This window comes from Antedon bifida, chromosome 4 (assembly GCF_963402885.1).
Source record: "Antedon bifida chromosome 4, ecAntBifi1.1, whole genome shotgun sequence".
Lineage (NCBI taxonomy): Eukaryota > Metazoa > Echinodermata > Crinoidea > Comatulida > Antedonidae > Antedon > Antedon bifida.
Window position 1 is genome coordinate 6,279,000 of NC_136229.1, and position 27,560 is coordinate 6,306,559.

The window sequence follows — 27,560 nt, forward strand, 5'->3', positions numbered from 1 at the left end:
TTAACTACCGTGAGTATTAACCAATCACAAACGGTCTTTCATCACATCTAGGGAGGACTAATAACAAATGAGGGCGCTATGTATGCATAGTTTTAATAGTTTAGTCGATTAATTTCTTCAAGCAAGTTGCATGGCGCAACGAATGAAACGTTGTCTTGTAATGGTGTGACAAATCATCGCGAGTTCAAGTGCCAATAGATGACTTTTGTTTATTTATCGCCAAACGCGAGTGTTGCCACACAAAAATTACACAGTCAATATTATCGTACCCGAGAATTTGCTGGATTTTATGTTTAATGACAGGGACACAATAATTACGCGAAAATTACTCAGTCAATATCATCGTACTCGAGGATATATACGATTTACGATCCTTGCAGGGGTAGTCATGTGATGCAGTTTCAATCAATCATGTTCACGTATTTACATAGGCTATGTAATATATAAATCTATTGATCTGCTTTCATAATGATATCTTACCAATCTTTTTCTGGTCCTGATTCCTAGATATTCCCGATAAAATTCTGGGGTCATAGGGCACCAGACCTCAGCACACTGCACCTTGGCAATATGTCCATTGTTTTGCAGTTCCATCCAATTCGCCTCATACAATTTGGGACCAATGAGGAAGTTGAGATCCGCAATCTTGTCGTCTTCCCTGACGAGAGTGGCGGTCAGACCAAGTTTACAGTGTGCCTGTACTTCTGTCAGAACTCTTCTGAACTGTTTGGCTGGGATCGTGTGAACCTCTGAATAAATACAAAATATTATGAATCAATTTTTTCTACTGTGATCTTAGTGACAGATCCATATGGCGTAATGGTAATGGAAATCAAACTAGCATGGGTTGGAAACTTCTTGTATAGGCAAGATCATTTACTCTCATTACCTGGTCCTTCCCATTGGCCCAGTCTACATACATTGATGTGGCATGGTCCTATACTGAGCAATACATTTTTTCTATATCCTATTCTTTTTCTGTTATTTTATTCCCAACTTACTATCCAACACAACGATTATAACTTTTGACATTTTATCCCTATCACCTACCATCTAATACCATCAGTCCCCATTCCTGACTTTTCAACCACTTAATGACCTGATCAGCTTCCCATGACCTCTTACTGCTATGGGAAATCATGGAATATGTACTGATGCATATCGTACAGCCTAAAAAAAGTAAAGGAATTAGAACACAACAGAACTATTTTACTTTATTTATGTTTATGCTTGGGCAACAATAATTTATAATCAACAATTATATAGTTGTTAATATAAAATCTTCTTACATAAAATTAAAGTGTTTGTACCTGTATCCCCCAAATGTCTATACAGTATTTATAGTTTTATTGCATAGAAAGATAGGAAGGCTGATATAAGCTATTTAGCTTGTTAATAACTGACCCATTAACATCAAGCAAGTATTGCGGACCCGCGGTCATAAGTTGCATTTTCTGGACAAGTTCGCCTTTACAAGTTTTTTTCAACCTACCCATTGGTTTGTCTTTAGCATCTGACGTGAATCTGCATATCATGGTGTCATCGACTGTTGACCACATCTTGAACTGTGACCTCCACTGCTCCACAGCAACGCCACTGGTGCACAAGACAATACAGCGTTTACGAACCGTACATGATGCTGTCACTCCAACAAGAGTCTTACCGGCACCTGACGCAAATTATTATACTTACGTAAGATTCAATTACGAAACCAGGATAATGAAATGTGGGGTGCTATTAATGGGAGGACTACAGTACCTACTACCAAGGTTGACAGCCTATTAATATAAATAATACTGGAGTATAATATCACCCCTTAATTTATGCTAAATTTGGTCACAAGAATTTTATTGTACAATTCGAGTATAATCCCACCCCTTAATTTATGCTAAAAATTCCATTGTTAGTACAATTCAAGTATAATCCTAACCCCAATCTTATGCTAAATTTGGACACAAAATAATTTTATTGTTAGTACAATTCTAGTATAATCCCACCCCTTAATTACTAACAAATTTCATACCCAGGCCACCTGAGAATATACTCGATCATATACAGTAATAATACAGATTTGTAATGCAGAAAGTTTCTAAAGCGCAACAGAATATTCAATAGTCTTACCACAGGGTAAAACAATGATTCCCGAACGAGCACGGCCATTACCAAACATCTTCCGTAAACTCTTTTCCTGGTATGGTCTCAAAATTGTTGTAGGTTTTAAATCTATGCTGAAAGAAACATATAAAAGAGCAAATGATTGATGAAGATGATGAAGTTTGCAAGTTCAAACGGGACAGCTTTTCAAATCAAATAAACTGAATTAAAAGATTCAACATTGCAATATTCCACATGTGACTCAATCACTATTTGCTAGACAATTTGACACACAGCACAAGGCACAGATAATTTCTCCTCTAAAAAAAACAGATACAACTGGGAAGACCTGGAAGCGAAAGCTAGGAATCAAAATAAGCACAATGCAATGCAATGCATTGGTCAATTCGCTTGAAGTACTTACTTGAGGTCGGGGTTGTTGGTATCATTTCTAAAATCATACTCAGCTAAGAGTGGAAAGTCCAACTCAATACACCTTTAAAGAAAATAAACAAACAATAAATTGCAACATTACATAATACAGTATGTTTAGCTTGTTCCAACCGAAGGATGACTAAAACAATTTAAACATTTTGGCTACAATGATCAGATTCTGTAAATCACAATTTATTGTGGGACCCATTTTAACCAACCTAATTTTTTTAATATTATTTTCAAAATAACACACTAAACATTGAATGGATTATTCAATATACTATACTATAGCTGTGTTTTTTAAGACACTAGAGTTATAAAACAGATTTAAACCTAATTTACAACCAACGAAAGAGCATGTGTGATTGGTTAATTCTTTTGACAGTATTTAACAACAGGACACGGAGCTTGCAAAGATAGGAACTCGTAACAGTCCGTTGATCTTATGTCTGGCTGCGACAAATACACAACATACTGTACTATGGACATATTCTCCACAGCGTGGTGCTGGTTAGGGGCGTGGAAATGATCGTTGTTGCAGCCACAGATAAATGAGAGGGAGAAAATGTGGCTATTACCTTTTCTGTAATTTCTCAATTTCCTGTTGTTTGACCTCAAATGACACAGTCTGTAAGTCTTCTCCTTCTTCATCTTCCTTATCTATCTTGTCGTAAAAATCATAAATATCACTCGGAATGGCCTCTTTCTCACTTCCATTTTGCTCAGATGCTTCAGCTTCTACTGTACTAGTGGCAGGTTTATTAAGCTTTTGAAAGAAAAGAAACAAATATTTGAACTACGTTTCATTGTATTTATATGCAATTTTATTTTATTAACATTATTGTATATTATATGTATGTTATATTGTGGAAATTAATTAAAATTTAAATTGAATAAAGAATTTGATATATAGTCTACCTCCAATTTAAGACCATCCATATGATAAACAATTCAGATTTTTGGTCTTTAATTTAAAAAATTGATCTATGTTTACCAAACAATTGTATAAAATGAGGACTCCCAATACAAGAGTTTTCCAATGGTTCAAAGGGTACTTTTCTATAGAACATTTATTCTTAAAAACAGCAAGCAAAATCAGAAATTATTTGCCCAGTCCAAATGTGTGGTTAGAGATAATGACAGTATTGTTTCTATTCAGTTTTGTTCATCCATATTCTTTCTTTTTTATTAAAGATGTATTGTCCCCCAAAAACATGAAAAATCAAGATTAATTAAATCAGACTTTTTCACTTATAAAATGACAAATTAAATGGTTAAATTCAACCAAAAATCTATTGGCTGGCAGCCAATTTGACTATTATATTACAGTTAATTATTTTTTCAGAGGGACAATATATCTTTAAATAAATTCCTTACTTTTAATGCCGATTTAATTGTTGTTTGTGACTTGATAAGTCCATCCGTATCTTCTAGTTTGTCGTCTTCTCGCAAACGGCATTCCTGGATTTCATGATCTTTTAGTAATTTTTGTAGAACCTCCTTTAAATACAATAAGCAACAAGTAACAACTAGAGCTAGTCTGCAGGAAGCTCAGATGATGCATGAAGCTTAAAATAAAATCAAAATTACTTTAGTTTTGGTGAATGATGGTGAACATGAAGGGAAATTAAAATACTTACGGGAAATGACGTTTCAACAAAGTATCGATTGTGTTTTAGCACAAGTTTCAGCTTACCATAGCTCACAGTACAAAGCTGAAAAAAGAAATAAATTCCAAATCAATTTAGTGATTAGGAGAACTGGAAGAATAGGGGTTAACCCAGTATACTGGTTCATCTCAGCCCCCATCGTGGTGGACAGACGAAAGAGCGCCGTTTGGTGGCAGCACTTGATCACAAAGGGACCCTTCGGTAATTAGAAAGTTGTGGTATGTCGCTATTCAGCCCAATAGGCTGCAAGTCGCAGGTTATTCCCGAATTTACATTTTAAGAGGTCGTGGGTTCGAGTCCTACATGATAATTACTAGGTTATTACTTTTTACTACTAGATTATTAAAGTAAAGTATTGTATTCTCAAATGTACTTGGTATAAGTACAATTTTGTCATTTGACCAAATAATATCCATTTGAGGATATCATATATATCATTTATCAAAGTCAGACATAAAAACAGTACTAAAGTAAATCATTGAAGCACAGGATCGCCTAAATGTTATAAATAAAAATAACCGTCGAGAGGCTCTCCACATAGAAAAACTTAACATAAAATATTGTTATTTGAATTACCTTGATAAACTCAATAATTCCTTCAGGAATTGATGTTTTACTGAGGCGTCTCAAGTATTCAATGATGTCATTAGTCTGAAGGCCTACAGAAACAGCCGCATACAGAGAATATGGAGTTAACCTGTAATACAAAATAGTTAATTTTAGTTAGTTAAATCATCAAAGTCCAAGTACTTCCAGGTCATCTATTTTGGGTTCAAAGGTCAAATGGGTTAAACAAGCATTATTTACAGTCCAGTATTTAATATTCGTTATTTTGAAAAAGTACAATCGTGTCAGGAGCACACAATAGGCATAACCATAAACATATAAAACTGCTCGTCCCTTTAAAATTAACAAAACAATATTATATAATATTAACAAATTAATTAGAGAAACTCAACAATTCTTATGTGGTGTACCACAAACAATACAATATATATATGAGATGTAGGCTGGCTAAATTAGATTAATATAAAACACTACAGTTATACAATTAGTATATTATGTAATACAACTAACTTGTATTCATGTATATGTACTGGACGACCAACAGGTTCCGAAATCGCAATGAGAAAGTCGTGAGCGTGCTTGTATACTGGTGAGAAGGACTCCAAGAAGATGTGGCCATCAGGAGCCTAAAAGAAAGACAAAAAAGTATTACTAAATATTATTAATTTTGTTTTCTGTAGTGCGATATTCATATAAATGTTAATATAAATATAATTAATGCATTTGTCAATTGTATGATACAACCCCCGGAAGAGGTACTTCATTTGTCCAATGTGTGTCATACCTTATATTGTGTGTACACTATGACGCACTCCTGCGTAAAAAATAACTTAATTATTTATTACTCCCTCTCCCAGGGGTTGCATAGAGCGTCATACAATTGACAAGTGCATAACAGTGAAATAACATGTGAGAGTTGGATGAAATATCTTCTAAAGATTAAAATGCACTTACAACCCACAATGGCCTAGACCCGTGATCACCTTTAAGCTCCAATTGTGACCTGTAATCTTTAGCTCCGTATTCATCCTCGACCGAAACTTCATCTACCTTCTTAAACGCTCCCTCTGGCACCAGTTGTGATTCATTTCCTAGATAAATATAAGAAACCACGAGTTAATTTTTCAGTACATTTGGTTTTTCAAAAAGCATTATAAGAAGTAGGAAAGAATTTGGGACCTTTAAGAAGTTTTGAGAGGATAAATAGAACAAGTGACCTGAATTGATGAAAGATTGACAGTGGCAGATCCAGGATTTTGAAATAGGGGGGGGGGGGGAAGATCCTACAAGTAGTGAAAAGAAGTGCTAGGACCCCCTTGAATCCTCCCCTGATTGAGCCTGAGGTACGTGAAGTGGAAGTTACTTCAAACTTCAAATCAAAAGTAGATAGAGATACCTTCTTGAGTGTCATCATCCTCTATGTCTGGTTCGGGTACCTTTGCTTTTTTTGATTTCTTGCCATCTGAAAAAGAATATAGAGTAATAAGAAGAAAATAAGAGATACACAGCATTGCAACCTTCATCACCGACAACATAGAGACAGCGCTCCACAATTCCTCATGCACCCTCTCCGCCTCGTTCTTTTCTCCAATTCCCCACCCCCAGATTTTTTTGTGTGTTGTAAATTTAGCAACTTATAGTATAATTTATACGGTGTGATAAGAAAGATTGATTACTACTTAATTGGCCAAACCAACTAGGGGACTTACCACCGTTCTTTCTGTCTCTCTTCCCCATCTGAATTAGCCTAGGCCCTAGCAATTGGCAAGAGGCCTAACTTTTTTTTTAGGTGTTGATGTGTTGTTGCTTTTCAAGCAGTTATGACCTAAACATTCAGATTAATCATTGATTTACCACTAAATAATATAATGTCTAAAATCAATATTTTTAGCTAGGCTAGTTTTAATTTGTATTGATAGAAATAACGAAACTAAGCAATATACGACTACTACAGCCTAGGCCTAAGCCTACTGCTACTGCTCTCTCAAACGTTAAAATGGAAATGGATTTCCCAAAGTATACTCCCTCTATCGACGAAAAGATATTTCAATATTTGTAGAGGGGCAAGTAGATGATTCGTATAACAAAATAATATTCAAAAGACAAACAAAATAATTTTAATATAATTACTTTAAATAAAAAAAATGTATATGAATTTAATTATTTATTATAAAACTATAATATTATCGTTTATCTATATCAATTAAAAAGTTATTTTACGGTGCCTTGCTATTTAAATAATGGACTTGCCTTCTAACACGACATATCTCTTGCCATGTGTTTTTTGTTGTGATGGTGTTCGTGAAGTGAGGTGAAAAAAAGTTGGTATATTTTATATAAAATCATACAAAATGAGTGATGTAGAATCATTATAACACTTGATCATTAAAGTCTACTACTTAGGCGAGATAGATCTTTAAAATAGCTAGGCCTCCTTTAAAATTAGGACGGTAGGTAGGCTCTACTACTACTACTACTAGAGCCTCTATCTCCTCTAGGCCTCGTCTACGGCGGTAGGCGCGGCACCTGCAAGTTACGAGGCCACGCCCACTTTTTATGTCGGCGAAAATGTGTGACTAAATTGCGTCCGGTCCGCGTATTTTTTTTTTCCAGGACGAACGTGGGCAATTTACATAAATGGGCGTGGCTTAACCTCCAAAATACTCTCGCGCATGCGTACTTGGACTGAAATAGTTGTGAGGCGACAGAAAGCCATTCACGGATCTAAATAATCGCGTACAAAATAACAAATGTTTGTATCTGCTTTTTTCTGCGTTAAGACATACAGATTTTTTTACTAATTTGGTGCTATGACCATGCTAGTTAATGCTAGTTGTGCCATTATTGGTAAAATAGACAGTGGGACTGTCGTTATGCTCTCAGGTCTGAGAGTTAAGTGTTACTGCTAGGCCTATTGTAATATAGTATCAAGTATTATTGAATAAACAATATGTGTTACGTGCAGTCAAGCGAGTAAGAGTCTTCATTACAAGTCAGAAACCTCATAACACTATATTACACTATAGCTGTTACTTGAAAAGCATGCTACTGATGCTAGTATTTAGTCTAAGGCCAGGGTTAAATACTGCTATAATAGCAGCTATTTCTGACATAGCTCGAAAAGCAGTTGTGGTTGCTACGTGAAATGTATTATTGCTTAAACCTATTTATCTTAATTTTGTTAATAAACAATTTTGATTTATGCTGTCAAAGGGAAGTTTCAGATCAACGAAACAACAGAATACTCGATCCCTCTTTTAAGTTTTACTTAAATATTTTTGGATTGTGCTGTTTAGGATGAAAATATTATCTAAGTGTGCGGAATACCTTGCAAAGCCTGATTGTTTTTGATAAATAATGTTATTGTTTTCAGTATGGTTTATTAAAAATATTTTGCCGAGAACTGGAATGTCAAAAATGTATAAGTAAAATAATTATTTTTGCTGGTTTTTTTTTCTACAGAAGTGAATAACTATAATTTAAGAACTGCAAAATGAGCTATTCAAAGGCTGATTTTATTCATTTCATTTTTTTATGTTGTTGGGGGACAATACATCTTTAAGGGTTAGGTATTATTATTTGTTGGTATTAAGATAATCGTGGTCATCGTACATGATGTTATGTTCATTTTCGTTGTTCCAAAGCAATAATAACTACCTATTTTAATGACATCTAAGAAAGTCACACTGTCTGCAATGTCTTCATGTTTATCAATATGTGTACTTACAACTAGGTGATGTTTTGTAAACCACCAGTTTACAAGAATAATATTAATGTTCCTGGCCAAAGTGTTATGGGTATAAAATAAAAAATATTGGAAAAATAGGTGACTATTTAATGATACCTTATGAAGTGATGTTTGTAGTTTCAATGGCATTATGTTATTCTTAACTAATAATGGCAATAGACTAACTCAACCAGATACACATAAATTCAAATTGCACATCCTTTATTATAACTGTTTTAAAAGAAATTGTAAATACAGTATAATTTAATAAATCCAGAAAAAGAGAAATGTTAAAATAAAACAATACAAATATTACGATTACTATTTTCTAATGTATCTTTTGTTTCATTACAGAATTCAATGTATACAGTACATACAGTACTGCTATTTGTATTTATATATTATCATATATGACGAAATATAATCTCTTGCTTGAGTATTTGGTTTGGTATATCATTTTATTAAGGGCTTTGTACCTAACCCTGTAAATAACCTCAACTATGAACTGAACCTAACCCTCTAAATAATCTCATCTATCAACTAAACCAAACTCTCTAAATAACCTCAGCTATGAACTGAACCTAATCCTCTAAATAATGTCAACTATCAACAAAAACCTAACACTCTAAAAAGTGTCAACTACTGTATCAACTAAATCTAACCCTCTAAATAATCTCAACGTGTTCATTATGAAAATGGGCTGTGAAACAGCAGTACTATGAGAATTTACTTTGAAGTGTGGCTTTTGCCGAGTGATGCATTTTGTAAAACACAAAATGAAAGGTTGTGCGGGGCTGCCGATCGCTTCTTCCTTGGAAGGTCATGCATGCTATTTGGTGTGTTGGTTTTGCGTTTAACAGCATAGCCATGCTCGGTGGTGAATGCAGCCTTTGATGGTCTTCCAACAGTCAAACGCCTCCTCCCACCCAGTGGCATCTTACGCCTAGCAACAGATGTGGGCTGCACTCCAATTTTGCTAGATGTTTGAAGTCCCCTTGCCTTGACCTTACACCTCGATGCTAATGATGCCCCACTGTACTTACCAAAAGTATGCAGAGCACTGACAAGGTGACTGTGTGTAGTGAGCTTGTTATAGTTTGAGACGAAATGCTTGACTGCCTTCTCAAACTCATGATCCCCGTTTCTCAGCTCTTGTCGGATTGAATTAAATGTACACTCTAACTGTTCTTCAACCTGTGGCACACGCTTGCTTGGTTGGCCAAATTGATTAATCAGTGTTGCCTGTGATCTTAACGATTGGATGCGGAGGATCTGGGGGTCTTGTAATTGTCCCATATGGTGTGCACCACCTTTAGCTGGGGTTGCATCATCATCTGCTGTACAGGACGTCCCTTCTGTGGAGGCTGTTCCTTCTGTGGAGGCTATTCCTTCTGTAAAGGAGGTTCCTTCTAGGGAGGCGGTTCCTTCTAGTGAGGGGGTTCCTTCTAGGGAGGAAGCTTCTTCTGTGGATGAGGCATCTTTTGAAGAGGAGACACTGATGTTTCGGCAGTTGTCAGTTTGCAATATACCACTCCTGAGTGGCTGAAACCAATGGTCATCAATTGCATCTCCACCAGTAGCAATTGTGTAGAAAAGCTTTCTCATGTCTACAGACTGAACAGGGAGGAAGTTGCTTGATTCTATACTGTATTTGTGCATAATAGCTGCTTGGTGCTTGCATGGAGCACCTGTTCTACCTATTGGGCATGTGCAGATTCCAATGTCCATGTTCACATTGTAATAAATGTTTTCCCTGGCACTTTTTACTGTGTACTCTTGACAATTTCCTAGCTTGGTGACAGCATCCGGGGAAACATCTTTCGGACAAGGGTAGAATCGAGAAATCAAGTTGTTGCTGTTGAGGCGATTGTTGGCGATGTCTGTCAGCTTTCTTACATTATAATTTTCCAACCGGGTCAGAACAAAATCAGTAAGTTGACAGATATTGAATGCCTTCAGCCTGTAGAAGATTTTGTCTTTGAGAATTCTCATGGCAGCTTCACAATAAGCTGTAGTGTTGTTGCCCCTTGTTCTCAGATCTTTCCTGTGGGCTAGTGACCATGTCACTCTGCGCTCATAGATTTCATTCACATGAGCTACAAAGCCTGGATACTTTAGGGAAGTAGCATCAGCTTCTGTTGTTCTTTTGAACATGCTGTGTAGGTCATCCTCAGTCTCAGCATACACCATGGCTTTGAAGATGTTAAGGAGATGGGGTCGATCATTTTTATCAATCTTGTGCTTGCTGTCCCACAGCCATCTCCACATGGCTTGAAGCAAGTGGAAATGGCACAGCAGCAAGACAGAATTAGGATAAACTTCATGCAGGGCCAATCGAAGTGATGTGCAATCATCTGTCATAAATATACCTGGACCATTACTTGCATTGAAGAAAGCACTCTCTGGTAAAATTGAATGAAGCAGCTTGAAGGCAGATGTTAAAGTGGACTCGGACTCAGAAGATGTTATTAAAACACCAAGTGGAAGAGCACCAGCAGGGCTATGCGTCAGCAATAAAAAGACTCTGCAGTTCTGGCGATCCATGTTGCCAGAGGAGTCCACAAAAACCATCTCTTTACTGATTTTCCACATAGAGTGTACTCGCTTCATAAGGGGTGTGCAAATAGCAATGACGGTCTGGCCATCACCGGTTGTCTCTAGCTTTACACATTCATCATTGTGGTTCTCATTAAAATCTTGAACCTTTTTGTCAAGGAATAGCATCATTTTTGCTCCACCGGTGTCCCCATAGTGTGTCCTGAATTCCTTGTAAAATACCCTAAAATCAACAAAAGAGAACACATACCAAAAATTAGGTATACATTTTTTGTCGCTTGCATACTATATAAATACTTGATAAAGTTTTTTGTTTTCGTCCACTAAGCAGCCCGGACAAATTGGAATGCTTCAAGCATTTTTACTTGTTTCTATAGACCCTGAAGATCAATCAAACATCCTGTTCCCAAACTGTATACAATTTTGAAAAGAGCAATGTAGAACTTTGAAAAGCATAGACAGAATGTTACCTGTAACAGTACTGCAAATCAGGGCAATGGGCTCTGTCTGCAGAGACTCTTGTGTACTCAACATCTGTACAGCCTTCTTGAAGATCATATTTGATGGTATCCAGAGCAGATGATGGTGAATGGCCTGATCTGTAGAGCTCAAGAAGCTTCTCCGTTGCATCATCACTTACATCCCTTTCTCGAAGGGCATCAGCACTTGCCACCTCATGGTTGTGATCCCACTTCAAGGTTATGATTGTTGGATAACCTTGCCCTATGTGTTTATCTTTAGACCTGAACAGTTAAAACAAAAATTTAAGCTGTAACTGATGCATTGGCTTTAATGAATCATCAGAGACAGACAGTACAGGAACTTGGGAAAACAATTTAAACAAAAGTAAACTGTGTGTGTTGATATTAAGACACACATAAATCCTTGTCATTTGAATTGGTACAACATATTTCAACTCAAAGAAATGAAGTGGTTAACACAATTTTCTTGCAGATGGTAGCTTTTTCTCAGGAGGATTAGAACCAGTGCCAAATTAATAGGCCTAACATTTACATTTTTTAAATTTGCGTCAATGTATTGTTTCTATACCGTCATGTCTTTTAAATTTCTTTAAAAACAATCATGCTTACCTGTTTCGACCACGACAGTCAGCTGTCCTCTTCACTATGACAAACATTGTGCTCGGGCAGTTGGTGTTTTTGGAACCTTTCTTCAGGTCAGCTGTTGAGGATCGTGGATGGGTGTTATGGTGACAGTGCAAGTCAACCTGTTATAAAAAAACATACATCATGTCAATCAGGAGGTGGCAGGTTCCATCCATTAAAAACAGGACAATAATTATCAAACTGATGATACTGTATGTAGAAAATATTTATTACGTAAAGTAATGTTAGCATACTTCAGATGATGAGTATTTGGTACAATATTGCAAAACAGCATTTGTGCCCATCTGATTTAGAACTTGTTATCATAGCTATTTTATTAAAGATCTTTATCCTGTCCAAATCAAACCATACAAAATTCCTTGCTGCAATGTGAACTTTTATCGAATTAATGATAATTCTTCAAAACCTCTAATAAAAACAAAAACAAAACTATGGAAATTAGCTGATAGTGATAAATTCCTGTTAACGAAACACAACACAAAGTGACAACTATATATATAAACTAAAAGACACACAAATTATAATAAATAAGTTAACAAACGTTTCATAAGTAAACAACTTTTTATTAATGCAATATATTTTGTAATAGATAACATAAAAAAATATGCAGAAAATAATGTAAACATATATTTTAGACAAAACAAATTAATACATTAAGAAAACATTGGGTACTACGTATAAGTCAAAATATTAAAATTATTATTAATATTAAAGAGGATAAAAATAAGAAAATAGCAAAAAAATGTAGAAAATTCTTAGAGATTCTGTAATTGTTGTTTACAAACATTGAATGAATAAAGGTGGTGGTTAACCACAAAAGATAAAAAAAAACCAAAAACACAAAAACAAAACCCAAGTAGTAATTTATACTGACAACTATCAACAGTTAAAATAATATCCTTACAGCTGTCACAACTTTCACACACGATACGAGACAAATTTCTGTACATACCCGGAAGACATTTTTTTGTCCGCTATTTGGATATGTTTTGTTTGTCCTCCATGTTGAGTAAGAAGTTCCTTCAAACTCTTTAAGCCACCTTAGTGTTTCTTCAGCAGAGGTGAGTGGTAACCTTAGGGTACATAGCATTGAATTTCCGTTTTCTTCATAGTGGCAAATTTTATACTTGTGACCTGATTGCAATTCTGGAAGTATTATCTGTAAGAGAAATTAATTTATAATCAGATGGCTTTAATGGCATAAAAATGGCCTTAATCAGTATGCTGGTGATGTGACAGACCTCAAAACATTCAACAAAAAGAGGTCTAGAGCAACCAACATCTTATGACGAAAACAAACATGTATGTATTTTACTTGTTTGTCCCTGTTGTTGCAATCCAAAACTAAAGAAAGAATAATATTAAAAGGGGTGTGTTTATGACGAAATTAAGTGTTGTACTTGTAGTAATTAACCCATTATCAAGCCAAACGTTGTCCTTTTTAAAAGCAAATGACTTGCTTTTAATATGTAGGGCTATATGCTCTACTGGGCTGGGAAAGATGTCATAGGTTATGGACAGATCTACATATACCATGTAATTATACATATGGTACCCTGTTCTCATTTGTTTATTTCTGCTTCAGAACCATTTTTTACATTACACACATTGCCTTTGATCCCTGCAGTATGCCACAGACCACGCTGCAGCCCGAATGACACACTGGGGTGATTGTTTTAATACCATGAGATTTACACAACATTTCAACGTCTATATGTATGAGTATAACTAGAGTAGGCCTATATAGGTAGTTGTACAACAAGTAACAGTGTACACGCGCATGTAATTTATTGTGTATACAACAAACACTAGCCTCCTACACACACTACCTGAACTAGGCTACCGATCGATTGTGTGAGACCAATTCTACTGCATTTTTTGTGAAATTCTTTGAACATTTTGGGTCAAAAAATAACTTAATAAGCTCCCATGAAAAACAATGCATCATTCAAACAAGATGAGATAAAATTTACCTGCAATCGAGGACATGTATCGAGTTTTAGATCAGGGCAAGCATTCCCAGCTAAACAACTCGCCATCTCTCTGCATATACTCTCTCTAGAAAGTAAAACTTTTTTTAGACAATACGCGCATGCGCGAGAGTATTTTGGAGGTTAAGCCACGCCCATTTATGTAAATTGCCCACGTTCGTCCTGGAAAAAAAAAATACGCGTCCGGTCCGCGACCGCGCCAGCTGTAAAAAAAATACGACGGGCCGGATTGGTCATAGCCTAAGATTTTGACCTCAAAATGTCACGCGGAAGTTATTGTACAGCTGAGTTATTTTCAAAACATTTTGTGACCACGTTTATCGAGTGTTGCAGATTGTTAAACATTACCGTTCACAAAATACGCCTAATATTCATCAAAGGTAAGTGTTATGAATATTTTGATATTTTGATATCACTATTGGTATTAAGCATTTTATAATCTTTCATTATACTATAAGTTTGAGAAATTTTGTGTACGTAAAGCTGCACTTTGGGCACCCCCCGTAATCGCCTATTTGTCCTAGTTTTGCATTCGGTCTAGGCCTAGGCTAGTGCTAGAAAATAGGATTTTGGCTGTGCGAGGCTCGTCGCCGTCCCGTGGGCGATGAACTCGTCGATTGTAAAAATTTAAATACAGTATATCTAACAAGTATTTTATTGCAAATATATTATAAATAATAGGAATAATATATAATAATTTAATATTGATATTTTATTGATCATTGCTTACTTTCACTCACACTTTTTATTTATTATAATAAGGCCTATTTTTGTAGTGGGAATAGAAACAAATTCAGGAACCTTGACAACTTTGGGTGGTCGTTTTGTAGTCAGAGGCCAATCACAGCGTGTGATAGTTACTATTATAACACCTAAATAAATTCCTGTCATTTGATTGGACGATTGTGGGTCACATGGCGTGCAATAGTACGCACTATTAAACGATTTGTTGACATAATTAACACTAAAGTAGGTGTGTTTATAAAATCCATATAAATATAACATTTAATATAATATTAACAACCAAATGTTACTGTTTTTAATCAATGTGAATGAAATGTAGGCCTTTGGCTAGGGCTACAGTACCTTACCTTATTTGATTCAAATGACAGGAATCTATTTAGATGTTATATAAAACAAATAATGAATGTTTTATATTCGTGTAATGGTACAAATAATGGCATTTGGTGAATGATGAAAGGTTAATATCAACTCGGCGTTGCCTCGTTGATATATAACCTTTCATCATTCACCTCATGCCATTATTTGTACCATTACACTCATAAACATTCATTATTTGTATATTACTAGGCTGGTGATGGTAGATTAGTTTAAACAAATTGTTGTACTATATTTGCATTATTAATACTTTTATTATATTTAATTGTATTGTAGGTTATTCTTTGCCTCAAATCAAGGATTAACAAAATATATCTTCAGTTAATTAAGTTATTTTTGGTAAGTAGTTTTTTTCTTTTAAATAATTCTATATAATCATGCATATTAAAATATTATTTAGTATTAAGTAATATTATTTGATGAACATAACAGCTGAGAAAACAACATGGCATAACTGGTGATATCTCAGAATACTTTAGAATCTTATCTAAATGTAACAAAAGTTTGATTGTCTTGCTGTGGATCAAAGAGTGAAACCTACACTCAATAAACAATCTGATTCCATCAAAGCAAAATTGTTTATTTAACTCAGTGGGAGGTACTAATTACTTAATTAGCCCTCAGTAGCATTTCCTGTCGCAAACTTTGGTGCTTAGTGCAAATAATTATTGTTTTGTATTTACTCGATCTTGAAAATGATTCTATGATGACCAAAATGTCGATCTCCCTTTTTGTCATTAAATTTTATATTGAAATTACATAGTAAACATCTTTTAATTCGTAATATTATTTATACAAATTTTACTATGATATTTAATAAATATCTACTAAGTCTATAAGTATAACTATTAAATATTATATTGAATGTGATAATTTATGATGCTAAATAGTGGTTAAATACAGTATGCAATTTATTTTCAGTTACTAAATACAGACTTTGTTGTGACATTGAATAAATATTAATCTAATACAGTGTATTAATATTATGTCTAGATGATAAACATTTATAATGATTTTATTATATAAATTAAACATAACTCTATGTCAACAGGTAGTTGAGTGTTGATACACAGGATGGATAATCCTCCCTTAACGACTCCACAGAAGTTCATTAAGGACAACTACTTTCAAGTACCAAGTGATGTAGGTTTGCTGCAAAATGGCCATGTCATATTCACCTACATTACCCTTCCAAAAAAGATGTTTTCCAGTGTACAGCATATATTTAAAAAAAGTCATAGCATTATTATTTCTAATTCTTCTGTGAGGGATTTGGTAAAGAAGTTTAAGAGTTTTCATTCCATAAACACAGCCGGCCGATTTGCTAATTTTGACATTTTCTGTGCTGGAACCTTTTCCAAATACAAGACTGTAGATGCTGCTTCAACCATGCAAGCTTCCTCATCCAACATCCCATCGCTAGAAGCTGCCACACAATCATCATCTGAAAATGTAGAGCCAATAAGGCCAGAAGAGGTAGAGCTAATTAGACCAGACGAGATAAAGCTAATTGGGCCAGAAGAGGTAGAGCCAATTAGACCAGACGAGATAAAGCCAATTGGGCCAGAAGAGGCAGAGCCAATTAGACCAAAGCTATTGAACCCTCCAAAACGATCATGGGGTGAAAAGTCTTTAAAAAGAAGAGCTAAGTTTACACCAATGAAGAGACAAAAGACGGTGGCCAGAAAAGAAATTCAATTGCAGCATAAAAAAGATAAGCTCGCAGACATAAAGGAAACAGATGATGTTCAGATATACAGAAAAAATTACAATGGAGCGCAAAGAATGGTTGAAAGATTAAAGAAGAAAGGAAATGTGTACATGAAGGAAAAGGAAGAAGGTGCCAAAAAACTAAATGAAAAAAATGAAGAAATCTTTTACTTACAAGACCAGGTATTAGAACTACAGGAAAGAGTTCAAGAATTAGAAGAACTGGTTCAGGGCACTGCAGAACAAAGTTCAGTTGATGGTGGTAAGGGAAAGCCTTACAATGCTAACACCAGGAAAATTGTCTACCAGATGCTGGATTGTAATGTGCCTACCGAGCAGATTCCTGTTCTTATGAAGAAAATGGCGGAAAGCTATGGGGTAACATTATCAAACGTTCCACATCCTTCTACTGTGCAAGTAATGGCGAGAGAAATGGGCGTCATTTCACTGCACTGAATCAGCGTCATCTACCACAGTTTATAACTCATATTGTTTTATATAATGTTTTGCAAATATTTTTTATTTGCTCAAAGGGGCACATGCAAATGTGCAACTTACCCTCGCTGTAATCATCAACCTTGTCGTGGTAGCGAGGCTTGCGTGCTTCCTTGTATTGTTAGCCAGACCAATGATGATCAATAAAAAAGTAAAATATATACAAACACACTTAGTGAAGAAAGTATTTGCCAAACAACAAATTGAAAAAAATAGGGAAACTATTTCATATTTTTCGATAATTATTGTTTTAAGTATTATTTGTTATTGTATATAAACAATCAATATAATATGACTATGACTATGAGTGCAATTGGCACAGGCAACTTATTTATATTTACAATGCTAATGTTTTAAGTATCTATTTTTTATCACCGAAAAAGTAATCAGAAATCACATTTTACAATAAAACTGTATTTTATTCAGAAATAATAAATAATAATAATAAATAACATTTATAAAGCGCAAGAGACAAAGGTTTCAAAGCGCTGTGTTTTCCAAGATATGTGCAAGTAGTAGCGTGTGATTATGCTTCTCTGAAGAGATGAGTTTTGAGTTTAGTTTTAAATGTGATTACAGATTTTGATGAGCGTATTTCGAGGGGTAGAGTGTTCCAGAGTTTTGGGGCTGCGACAGCGAAAGCACGATCACCGTAAAACCGAGTTCTGGAACGGGGTCCAGGTTTGAGAAGAAGTCTGCAGGATGAACGAAGCGAAGAGTTGGTTGACGGAGTAATGATGTCACATATGTAGGCTGGAGCACATCCGTTGATGGCCTTATATGTCAGCAACAGGATTTTAAAACGAATGCGCTGAACTACAGGCAACCAATAGCTGAGTACTAGATTGTTTTAATTGAATAAATGTACAATATTTATATTATGATTGAATAAAAGTGGGAAGACCCCACTAAAGAGAAAAAAAAGAGTGAGTAATACTGTAATGTTATTCAGTGAAAAAATGCTCTAACAATATGCTAGTTATCAGGGTTTCAGAAACATAATAAAACCACAACTCTTCCCCCTTCACCACCTCCACCCAGGCCTCCCCCGCCCTTCTATAAATGCTTGCGATTCGTCATATAACCTAAAAAAATTAAATACAAAGTTAATACTGTATAGTTATATTATAAATAAATTGATTACCGATTACAAATGTCTCCCCCTCCAAAACCCCCCTCCGAACCCACCCACCATTTCTCCACCCTGCCTCATAGGGTCTGCGGAGATGTCCAAGATGTTGAGCATTATGAGAAATAAGTATTTATTTAATTTTGGAGGTTAGCACACATAAGCATGCAATTTGCCACAAATATTTGGTATATAACACTAAAATGCTTATACCAAATTTTTGATACAAAAAAAATCATAAAAAATTGATTTTTTTTTGATTTTTTTTTACACAAATGCATTACATATATTTTCTGAATTTTTTGATGTATGGGTCAATGTATTTGGTTACGTTTGAATTTCTTGTCAGGTGCCTATCTACGGCTGACTGGTAGGTCTAGTGTAGTTTAAAAACCGGCTCGATCTGATGAGAGGACTGACTTCGATCCCGGCTAGGCCTACCTACATACCAAAATATGCTTTTTACATGTTTATAAGTTAAATTAATGTATTGTTGTGGAGTTATCTTTAATAATAATGCAGATTGTATGTAGGCTTATTTGTTGTTTATAACTTAAAACTAATTTATTTTATAAATGTGTTTCAATTTCAACATAGCAAAATGAAAGTAACGAAAAAACAGCAGCCTCAAAATCTAAAGCGTTATAAGAAATCTGTTTACAAGCTACTAGAAAAGAATGATGATGAAACCGAGACAAGTAAAGACCCAAGACTGAGGAAAAAAAGAGTTGGAAAGTCTAGAAAAGAAAGAAGAAAGGAGGCAAAGAAATTAAAGAAAGTTAAAATCCAAGCATTTCACACCAAGAAACAAAAGGTTTGTTTTAAGTCACAGTGTTAACGGTAAATTAAACTGATATAGCAACTAGTAACTACTTTTTTCTTGGATAAATTCAGCTTTTTATTTGTGTTATCTAAATTCTCTACAGATACAAGTGGTTGAAAAGACTGAAGAAGTAAAAAGTGTAAAGAAAAAGAAGAAGAAAACTGTGGCAAAGAAAGAAGGGAACAATAAGGTCTGTTTTGCATCTAAAGCTCTATCTACACTATCAAACTTTATGTGGCAAAACAATAGGATGTGCCCATATATGGACATGGTGATGTCATATCACTACCATATTTGGGCATATCACTAGCAAACTAGTTTGATAGTGTAGACAGAGCTTAAGATGTCTATGGTGATGTAACAGGTGTAGTGATTTTATCTCTCCAAACCAAACAAGACGTAAATCACATTTGTTATCAAATTATAGCAACATGGTATATTAGAATCAGTCTTAACTTGCCTCCCCCCCCCCCCCCCCATTTCATGGTTATAGACTTCTTTTTTATTAATAATTCAAATTCTTTTGTTTTCTAACAGAAAAAAGAAGAAACGTTGAAAAAGGCTCAGTTGCTGGAACAAAATGAAAAGGAAGACAAGTTAATAAAGAAACTGGAAAAATCTTTGAAATTCAGGAAGAAAAAGAAAACAAAAGAAAAGTTGTTACCGATGGTGTTTAAGCAAGATGGCTTAGATTGTATCCTTTTAAAAATAATAATTTAAAAATAAAATTGTTTGCAGAAAGATGACAAACAGGAGTGGTGGATGTCAACCCCCCCACGAGTATGTTGGTTGGGGGTCTCAGATGATGAGACAGTAGTCGACTGGGAGGCAGGGGAGGGGGAGGGATACCTGAGGATGTTATGAAAAGAAGGCAAACGTTAGGAATAACTTGTCCTTTCTCCCATCTTCTTAATATCCAATAGTCCTGTATATTTGCATTTGTAAACACCTTTTAACTTTTGTATTGTTTTAGTTATGTTCTTTTTACTTCTTTTACTTTTAATAGTTTGTTGTTTTTGTAAATAGTTTTGTATACTGAAATGGCCTTGCTAAAAACACTATATTAAGTGATCAAGTTTTTTAATTTTTTTAAAATTAATATTACTATTATTATTACTATTATTATTTTTATTATTATTATTATTCAAGGACACTTTATGATGAATATTATTTTACTCTTTCTAAATTTTTTACCGTCGTTATTTTGCTTAACTGTCTACTTTCCAGATCTTCTTGATGTTTGTGATTCAGAAAAAATAAAAGCATTCGAAGACAGTGATTTAGAATCAGATCTCGGAATGGATGATGAAGAAATGCTTTCCTTCTCCGACCAATCAGAAGACGACGATGGTGAACCTGTTGAAGAAAGCGCAAAAAAATCAGAGAAAGAAACTGATAAAATCAAAGAACGAACTTTGCCTGAAGAATATTCGGATGATTTTGATTTAAGCAGTGATGATGATGAAGATGATAATGAAGAAGATGATGAGGATGTACAACATATTAAGTCGTTACCAAAGATGGATCCATACGGTAACGTAGTAGGGACGTCTGAAAGCATGGCATTACCCAGCGGGAGTTACATTCCACCTCAAAAACGAGCACAAATGATGGGTGAAAATAGTCAGAAACAATTGGAACTTGAAAAATTAAGAAAACAGATCAAAGGTCTAATAAATAGGTGGGTCTTATATTTAAAAAATAATAACTGTATCTCTTTTATCTTAACAAAAACACTGATAATACTATATTTTGTAATTGTTTTTTAATCGAAAAATATGACAACATAGAATTTGTATTTTTCGTTAGGTTAAGTGAAGCAAATTTACAATGGATCTGCTCCCAAGTAGAAGATTTATATTTAAAACACAGTCGTAATGGTATGTATACTATAGTCATGATTGAAAATAATATAATAAATTAAGACTGCAAGATAAAATTATTAAATTACAATTAATCTTTTTCAGATATGAATGAGGCTTTGACAACTATAATATTACAAGTGTGTGTGTCGCCCTCTCTAACTCCAGAACGTCTTGTGTTGGAGCATGTGTTATTAATTGCAATACTTCATGCTAGTATTGGAAGTGAAGTTGGTATGAAAAGAGAATTATTGTTTCTTAAATTTTACATTGAATTAAATGGTTTTTTTTTTTTACGACTTATGATTACAATTTATGAATTTAATTTCTTACAGTGTACTAATATATAATTGTATAATACTAAAATTCCATTAAATTGTTTTTAACAATATCCAATATAATGTATGATATTATTTGTTTTGAAAAATAGTACTGTACTGTATTTTAACCACTTTTTTATGAAATTTAACTGCACATAGAAACAATGTTATATCTATACTACTGTACAGTTTTTCAATTTGTTTTTGCTTTCTCTAAGGTGCACATTTTATAACAAAGGTTGCCAAAGAGTTCTCAACTTTATATGGTAGTGGCAGTAACTATGGTGTTGGCAAGCAATGCGACAATATATTACTCATTTTTTCTCATCTCTATAATTTTAAAGTAAGTTTAATTTATTCGTGATTATAAATACAAGTGATATTTTATTTTACTAATTTATTATTAAATTACTCTATGACTATATATTTATTATACATATATTTATATATATTATGTATACTTGCACGGAAAGGGCTAGTGTTGGCCGAAAGCTCTCCTAATGTTTCTGGCTGTTTTACTTTGTTTGATTTAGCTTTTTCCTTATTTTATTTGTATCTTCTTTGAGGTCCAGCCACTGATACCCACAGCATCGTCATTCTTTTTAGTAATTTGCCTTTGGATTTATATATTGTTATATTGAAACAATTAAGATTAGGAAATCTGTGACAATGAGAAAAAGTCCATTTCATGGTATTGTTCAAACTCGATTGGATAGCGACTCTTTAACACTCTCTGCATGGTACGGCAGAACAGCACTAGTCCCTCAATTGTGCGCACGTGCACCAGAGATAAATTGATACGCTCTCATCTTTTCATTTTTTTTTTTTTTTTTTAGATTATTCACTGCACGTTAATCTATGACATCATCAGGAAACTTGTGACATCATTCACAGAAAGAGATATTGAAATGTTACTACTCATCATCAGGAGTAAGTTTTGTTTAAACATTTAATAATTGTGGCATCCTTTTTAATATACTATGAATTGTCTATATTTTTTATACTAGATTTTCAAAATGTGTGCCACAATCTGTCTAAAGCTCTGTCTACACTATCAAACTTTATGTGACAAAACAATGTGATGTGCCCATATATGGACACATTGGTGCCATTATATAGATTCATAATTACCATATTTAATTAATACATTAATTTTTTGTTAAACTAGTTTGATAGTGTAGACAGAGCTTAATGTAACAATTGTATGAAGTAATTGTAAAACGGATAAATGAGCGCCAACATGAAGGAAATCTTGGGGAAATTTAAGTGATATTTATTCCAATGCGCTGTGTTTGTAATATACAGTACAGCGCATTCTAAATACAAAACTATTGTGAAGAACTTTGATAAAAGTGCTATAAGCAACATATGTTATCACAATAAAACTGTAAAAATGCATAGAGCTATTCTGATTTTCTGTCTAGGCTGTGGGATGAGTCTACGTAAAGATGATCCTTCAGCCCTCAAAAATATCATCTTGGAGATAACAAGTCAAGCAAATGCCTGTTCAAAAGAATTCAAGGAACAGTAAGTTGAATCAAGATATATATATACTTAACTGTCGCTAAAAGGTTAACTGTCGCTACTGGAAGCAAGCAAGCCATAACAATTATTTATTATTAAGTAAATCTACAGTGTTAATCTTCTACAGCTCAATTTCTATTCGTTTCTACACCTTCACTATAAAGATATATAAATGTATGTTCATTAAGGTATATTCCATTTTTTCTAATACTGTATGATAATATAGTATAGACACAATGGTGAATGAATGCATTGAGGTACCTACCTTGCTAGGCATTCTTTTTGCCTTGTCTCTATATGTACATAGATGGACATACATACAATATATGCTGTAAAACAATATTCTAAAAGTTTTAGACATTGCAATTATTGTGATTGTGATTCACTGCTGGGGCATTTAAAAGGCAAAATCTGAAAGGACCGTAATTAATACATTACCAAATGTTCTTTCATTGTGTCCATCAGATCTAGAGTCAAGTTTATGTTGGAGATTCTGACAGCAGTTCGGAACAACAATCTTCGTAAAATACCAGGCTATGACGCAGACCATCTGGAGCATTTAAAGAAACTCTTAAAAGGCATCAGTAAAGGTAATATCTACCACACATAAAAATCCCTATGAAGATAGCCTATTAACATGTTCAATATCTTTGTATCAAAGAGTAGGTTCCACCTATTGCCTTTGGTTCACTCAGGTCATAGATTGGTCCTTCTAAATCGCTATTTATTCGAATAAATGCCCATTTATTCGAATAAATGCCCAGGCGTGTTCAGGAGGGTTTTATTGGGGCATTTATTTGAGGGAGGCGTTTATTTTTTTTTCGTGTGACATGGTAACATGTATAATCAAATAAATACCTCCTAGATATGAAATCAACATACAACACAATTAATATCGAGAAGTGAAAAAATACAGTACAGTACTACAAATAGAAATGTGTATATATAAGTTTAGGTCCACTTTTGGGTCTTTTTGTACCAACATTTTTCTTATAGCAAAAACACATTCACTACCTGACATGACAATTTATTAAAACTACAAAATAACCTATTCAAAGTCTGATTTAATTAATCTTCCTTTTTTATAGTTATACATTTTCCTTTTGAATTTTCCTTTTCTCTTTCAGCATCAGCAACAGAAGCTATGTTGACTGTATCGCTAGAAGATTTATTATCAGCTGACGTGAACGGTCGCTGGTGGGTGGTTGGTTCTGCTTGGACGGGTCGACAACAATCAAATGACAACAGCAGTAACATAGTGAATAAAGAAGTGAATCAGATGAGTTCTAAAATAATGGAGTTATCCCGACAACAGAGGATGAATACGGATATCAGAAAGACGATCTTTGCCGTGATAATGACAGCAGAGGTTTGTTGTTTCAAAATACTTTAGAACTGTATAAATATAGATCCTTTTAACTTGGTGAAAGGGCTTCAAAGCTATTTGGTTGGGTGGCTGTCCTCGTTCCGGCATAAATGATTTGCATTGGTTACCTATTCAACAACGTATTAAGTATAAACTGGCGTGGTTCGTTTTTAAGATTCTAAATGACAGTGCTCCAGCTTAAATATTGTATCGTTATGAATCATCTCGCAGAGGCCTACGGTCATTGTCACAAAACCTTCAAGAGCGTAGAGCCAAAAATCAGTGGGGTTTGAGATCTTTTTATGTTGCAGCCCCAAGTGTATGGAACAGTTAAATGCTTCACTAGTCTGAACAGTGTCAAGACCAACCTGAAGACATCACTATTAGCTGATGTACTCACACTTTGCTAATGCACAAAGTGCCATGAGCTCCACATGGGTGGGAGACACCGGCGCTATACAAGTTTTCATTTGTTATTAATATTATTATAAATAAATTCATGACAGGGATATCCAAACATGTTGTAGGGTAAATTGCATGGCCATATAAAAACTGCTTTGATAAGTATACCAACATTCATTTTTATTGACAAATCAACATTTTTCGTGTAGGCCCAATTTATTTTCAGGTAGTGGTTTTAGGAACACAAGAAATAGTAGGGAACCCTGAAGCCTCCCAAGGCAATTCTAAAGATTTAAGAAGTATGGCTTTAATAATTGTAATCATATATTGATGATACTGAACTTTTCTTTCTTTAGGACTACATTGATTCATTTGAGAAGCTGCTAAGGCTTGGATTGAAATCTGGACAAGAGCGAGAAATAGTTCACGTTATCGTTGGTTGTTGTCTGCAGGAGCGTGCGTTTAATCCGTACTACGCACACCTGGCTACTAAGTTCTGTACTTACGACCGAAAATATAGAGTATGTCTTCTTAATTTCCTGAAATATTAAGTATTATCTCTCTTTATATTGACAGTAGTCGTATGTGGCACGGACAAGCCAAACCAGTCGCTATTGTCATAAGAAATAACATTCATTCTATATTTCTGTTTTCCGCTTACCATTTACAGCTTCCTATTTCCGCTCATCTGTGTAAATTTGCCTTTAGGTGGTTAAAAAAAAGGTATTATACATTATAATAATAATATAGTAGCCATTTCTTATCACATGCATTCAAAATTACACAATTTCAGATGGGTCTTCAGTTTGCATTTTGGGACAAGTTTAAATCATTGGAACAACAGCCAGTACATGCTACAAATAACCTAGCATTGCTCATTGTACATCTACTGGTGGCTAATGCAATGTCCATTTCAGTTCTGAAGGTAAGAAAATTGTCACACAAACAAGCATGGTCAACAGACTTTGTTTCTAATTCCATAGCCGTATGTCCAGTTATAAGTGATAAGTTAAATCTGCTTTACATGGGTGGTGATGCTTAAAAATGTTTTGTCCCCTGAAAAAATAATTCTTAAAATGTTTTTGTTGAATATGCCATTTTAATGTCACATAATAGTTATCCACTTTGACCAAAAATTGGATCGGAAGAAAAAAAAGTCAATGGGTTTTTGGTTGAATTTAACTCTTTATTTAGTAATTTTATAAGTGTTTTCTTTTATTTCTATGGAAATGAATAACTTAATATTAAAACTGCAAATTGGCCTATTTAAAAGTCTGATTATGATTAATTTTCTTTTTTGTCATGATTTTTCATGTTTTTGTGGGACAATACATCTTTAAAAAAACAGTAAAAACAGACAAGTCATTTATTCGGAAAAGCTAGTAATCACCGTAAAGGTGTTCTTTTACACGACCACGGTTAACTTAATACAGTACATATTCTTTTCGATTAGACATACAGTATTACAAATAGGAAATTTTAAAATTCAATACTTTTTTGTAGTATGACTCATAATTCATTGAAATACATATTAAAGGTATGATTCATTTTTGTACTTATTATTTTAAACTAGGTAATTGAGTTCAGTGATATGGACAAGCCTATGGTCAATTTTTTGCGTAAAATTCTAACGTCACTTTTAATGGAAAACGAAGAAGAAACGATTACAACCATCCTTGGAAGTCTCTCGGCATTCCCGAAGTTCAATTTACTACGTGAAGGTCTTCGTATTTTTCTTTTTCATTTCTTGAGGAAAGGAAACGAGAAGAATATCAAAGATGATACAATGTGGCAAAAGATGAAAATTGCTGAACAAGCCTTATTAGGAAATATGAATATTCAACTGTAATAATGAATATTTAAATATGAACAATAAAGCAAGCCTTTAATTAGGAAATAATATGAATATTCATTAAATAATTTATATCAAAACATGAATATTCATATTATTGCATATGAATATTCAACAAATATAGTAATTGGCATTGTTAAAAAGCCTTATAAGGAAATATGAATAAAGTAAAAAATTAATATTCATACATGAATATTCATATAGTAATTGACATTGTTACAAAGCCTTATAAGGAAATATGAATAAAATAGAACCCCTCCTGGGACATTTTACCTTATAACACTATGGCAATAAGGCTAACCAATAATAGAGGTTCTGTGTTCAAGAATAGAAAAGAAGTAAAACACATAATTTTATTAATAAATACACAAACATAATAATATATATGTCTTAGTCATTTATTTTACTGTCTTTTTGTAGTTATTAAACTAAAATATGTTATGAACCTTCCTAGAGAGAAACCAAGGTGATATACATGTTATAATAATATTTCATATATATGAATCAATATAAGAAAATAGTAGTTAGAGATATTATTACTTATCGGTTATAAAATTATGAAATTTCAAATTCGAATTTCAAGGTTTCAAAGTTAATTTAAAGCTCTTGAAAAAATGTACATGATTGTAGTATTCCATAAGACCATAAAACACAAGATGCCATCCTCCAAGTTCAAGGTCTTTGGTTCAAATCCATGCAAGGCCAAATGAATATTTCGTAAACTTCTATTTCAAACCACCTTTTATATAATATAATTATATCATATATGTTACATGATTTATAAACAAGAA

General features: G+C 34.0%; 3 protein-coding genes across 11 annotated transcripts in view; 1 reads left to right on the plus strand and 2 right to left on the minus strand.

Annotated features, from left to right (window-relative positions):
• The window catches only part of LOC144841290 (general transcription and DNA repair factor IIH helicase/translocase subunit XPB-like), a 76,633-nt gene extending 69,883 nt beyond the window's left edge, over positions 1-6,750 (minus strand). For all 5 annotated transcript variants that reach the window (XR_013612008.1, XR_013612007.1, XM_078697570.1 and 2 more), the window contains exons 1-13: positions 6,476-6,750; positions 6,163-6,228; positions 5,721-5,857; positions 5,277-5,392; positions 4,776-4,896; positions 4,170-4,244; positions 3,907-4,029; positions 3,108-3,295; positions 2,519-2,590; positions 2,122-2,228; positions 1,493-1,669; positions 1,051-1,170; positions 481-749 (exon numbers count right to left, since the gene is read on the minus strand). Coding sequence is in view for 3 of the 5 variants with exons in the window: in XM_078697570.1 (XP_078553696.1) it covers positions 481-749; positions 1,051-1,170; positions 1,493-1,669; positions 2,122-2,228; positions 2,519-2,590; positions 3,108-3,295; positions 3,907-4,029; positions 4,170-4,244; positions 4,776-4,896; positions 5,277-5,392; positions 5,721-5,857; positions 6,163-6,228; positions 6,476-6,503 (1,599 nt within the window). In the remaining 2 variants the exon portion in view is untranslated. The remainder of the gene's footprint in view (positions 1-480; positions 750-1,050; positions 1,171-1,492; positions 1,670-2,121; positions 2,229-2,518; positions 2,591-3,107; positions 3,296-3,906; positions 4,030-4,169; positions 4,245-4,775; positions 4,897-5,276; positions 5,393-5,720; positions 5,858-6,162; positions 6,229-6,475) is intronic.
• A 242-nt stretch (positions 6,751-6,992) lies between these two features.
• LOC144841288 (nucleolar MIF4G domain-containing protein 1-like) lies at positions 6,993-27,163 on the plus strand. 4 transcript variants are annotated; one of them, XM_078697565.1, is made up of 16 exons: positions 14,480-14,547; positions 15,563-15,625; positions 19,218-19,434; positions 19,547-19,633; positions 19,981-20,137; positions 20,671-21,124; positions 21,253-21,323; positions 21,411-21,539; positions 21,844-21,968; positions 22,462-22,555; positions 23,050-23,152; positions 23,615-23,739; positions 24,277-24,518; positions 25,274-25,438; positions 25,711-25,842; positions 26,491-27,163. In XM_078697565.1, the coding sequence occupies exons 3-16, from the start codon at positions 19,222-19,224 to the stop codon at positions 26,764-26,766; spliced, it is 2,373 nt and encodes a 790-aa protein (XP_078553691.1). In that variant the 5' UTR covers positions 14,480-14,547; positions 15,563-15,625; positions 19,218-19,221; the 3' UTR covers positions 26,767-27,163. The 4 variants fall into 4 exon arrangements, with proteins under 4 accessions (XP_078553690.1, XP_078553692.1, XP_078553693.1 ...); XM_078697564.1 differs by lacking the exons at positions 14,480-14,547; positions 15,563-15,625 and adding an exon at positions 6,993-7,087; XM_078697566.1 differs by lacking the exons at positions 14,480-14,547; positions 15,563-15,625 and adding an exon at positions 7,031-7,077.
• Positions 9,085-12,394, minus strand: LOC144839680 (uncharacterized). Of its 2 annotated transcripts, XM_078695133.1 has the most exons (3): positions 12,390-12,394; positions 12,141-12,277; positions 9,085-11,272 (listed from the first exon to the last, which is right to left on the minus strand). In XM_078695133.1, exons 2-3 carry the CDS (start codon positions 12,185-12,187, stop codon positions 9,220-9,222), a joined length of 2,100 nt encoding a protein of 699 aa, XP_078551259.1. In that variant the 5' UTR covers positions 12,188-12,277; positions 12,390-12,394; the 3' UTR covers positions 9,085-9,219. The 2 variants fall into 2 exon arrangements, with proteins under 2 accessions (XP_078551259.1, XP_078551260.1); XM_078695134.1 differs by lacking the exons at positions 12,141-12,277; positions 12,390-12,394 and adding an exon at positions 11,520-11,784.
• Positions 27,164-27,560: the final 397 nt, after the last annotated feature.

What these genes read in the sequence shown, in the direction of transcription:
- LOC144839680 (XM_078695133.1), bottom strand. Translation starts at nt 12,187, where the DNA reads ATGTTTGTCATAGTGAAGAGGACAGCTGACTGTCGTGGTCGAAACAG. An exon ending in GACTGTCGTGGTCGAAACAG is followed by an intron (nt 11,273 to 12,140) that starts GTAAGCATGATT and finishes TGTTGATTTTAG; the next exon opens with GGTATTTTACAAGGAATTCA.
- LOC144841288 (XM_078697564.1), top strand. Translation starts at nt 19,222, where the DNA reads ATGAAAGTAACGAAAAAACAGCAGCCTCAAAATCTAAAGCGTTATAAG. An exon ending in CCGTGATAATGACAGCAGAG is followed by an intron (nt 24,519 to 25,273) that starts GTTTGTTGTTTC and finishes TTCTTTCTTTAG; the next exon opens with GACTACATTGATTCATTTGA. An exon ending in CTTACGACCGAAAATATAGA is followed by an intron (nt 25,439 to 25,710) that starts GTATGTCTTCTT and finishes ACACAATTTCAG; the next exon opens with ATGGGTCTTCAGTTTGCATT.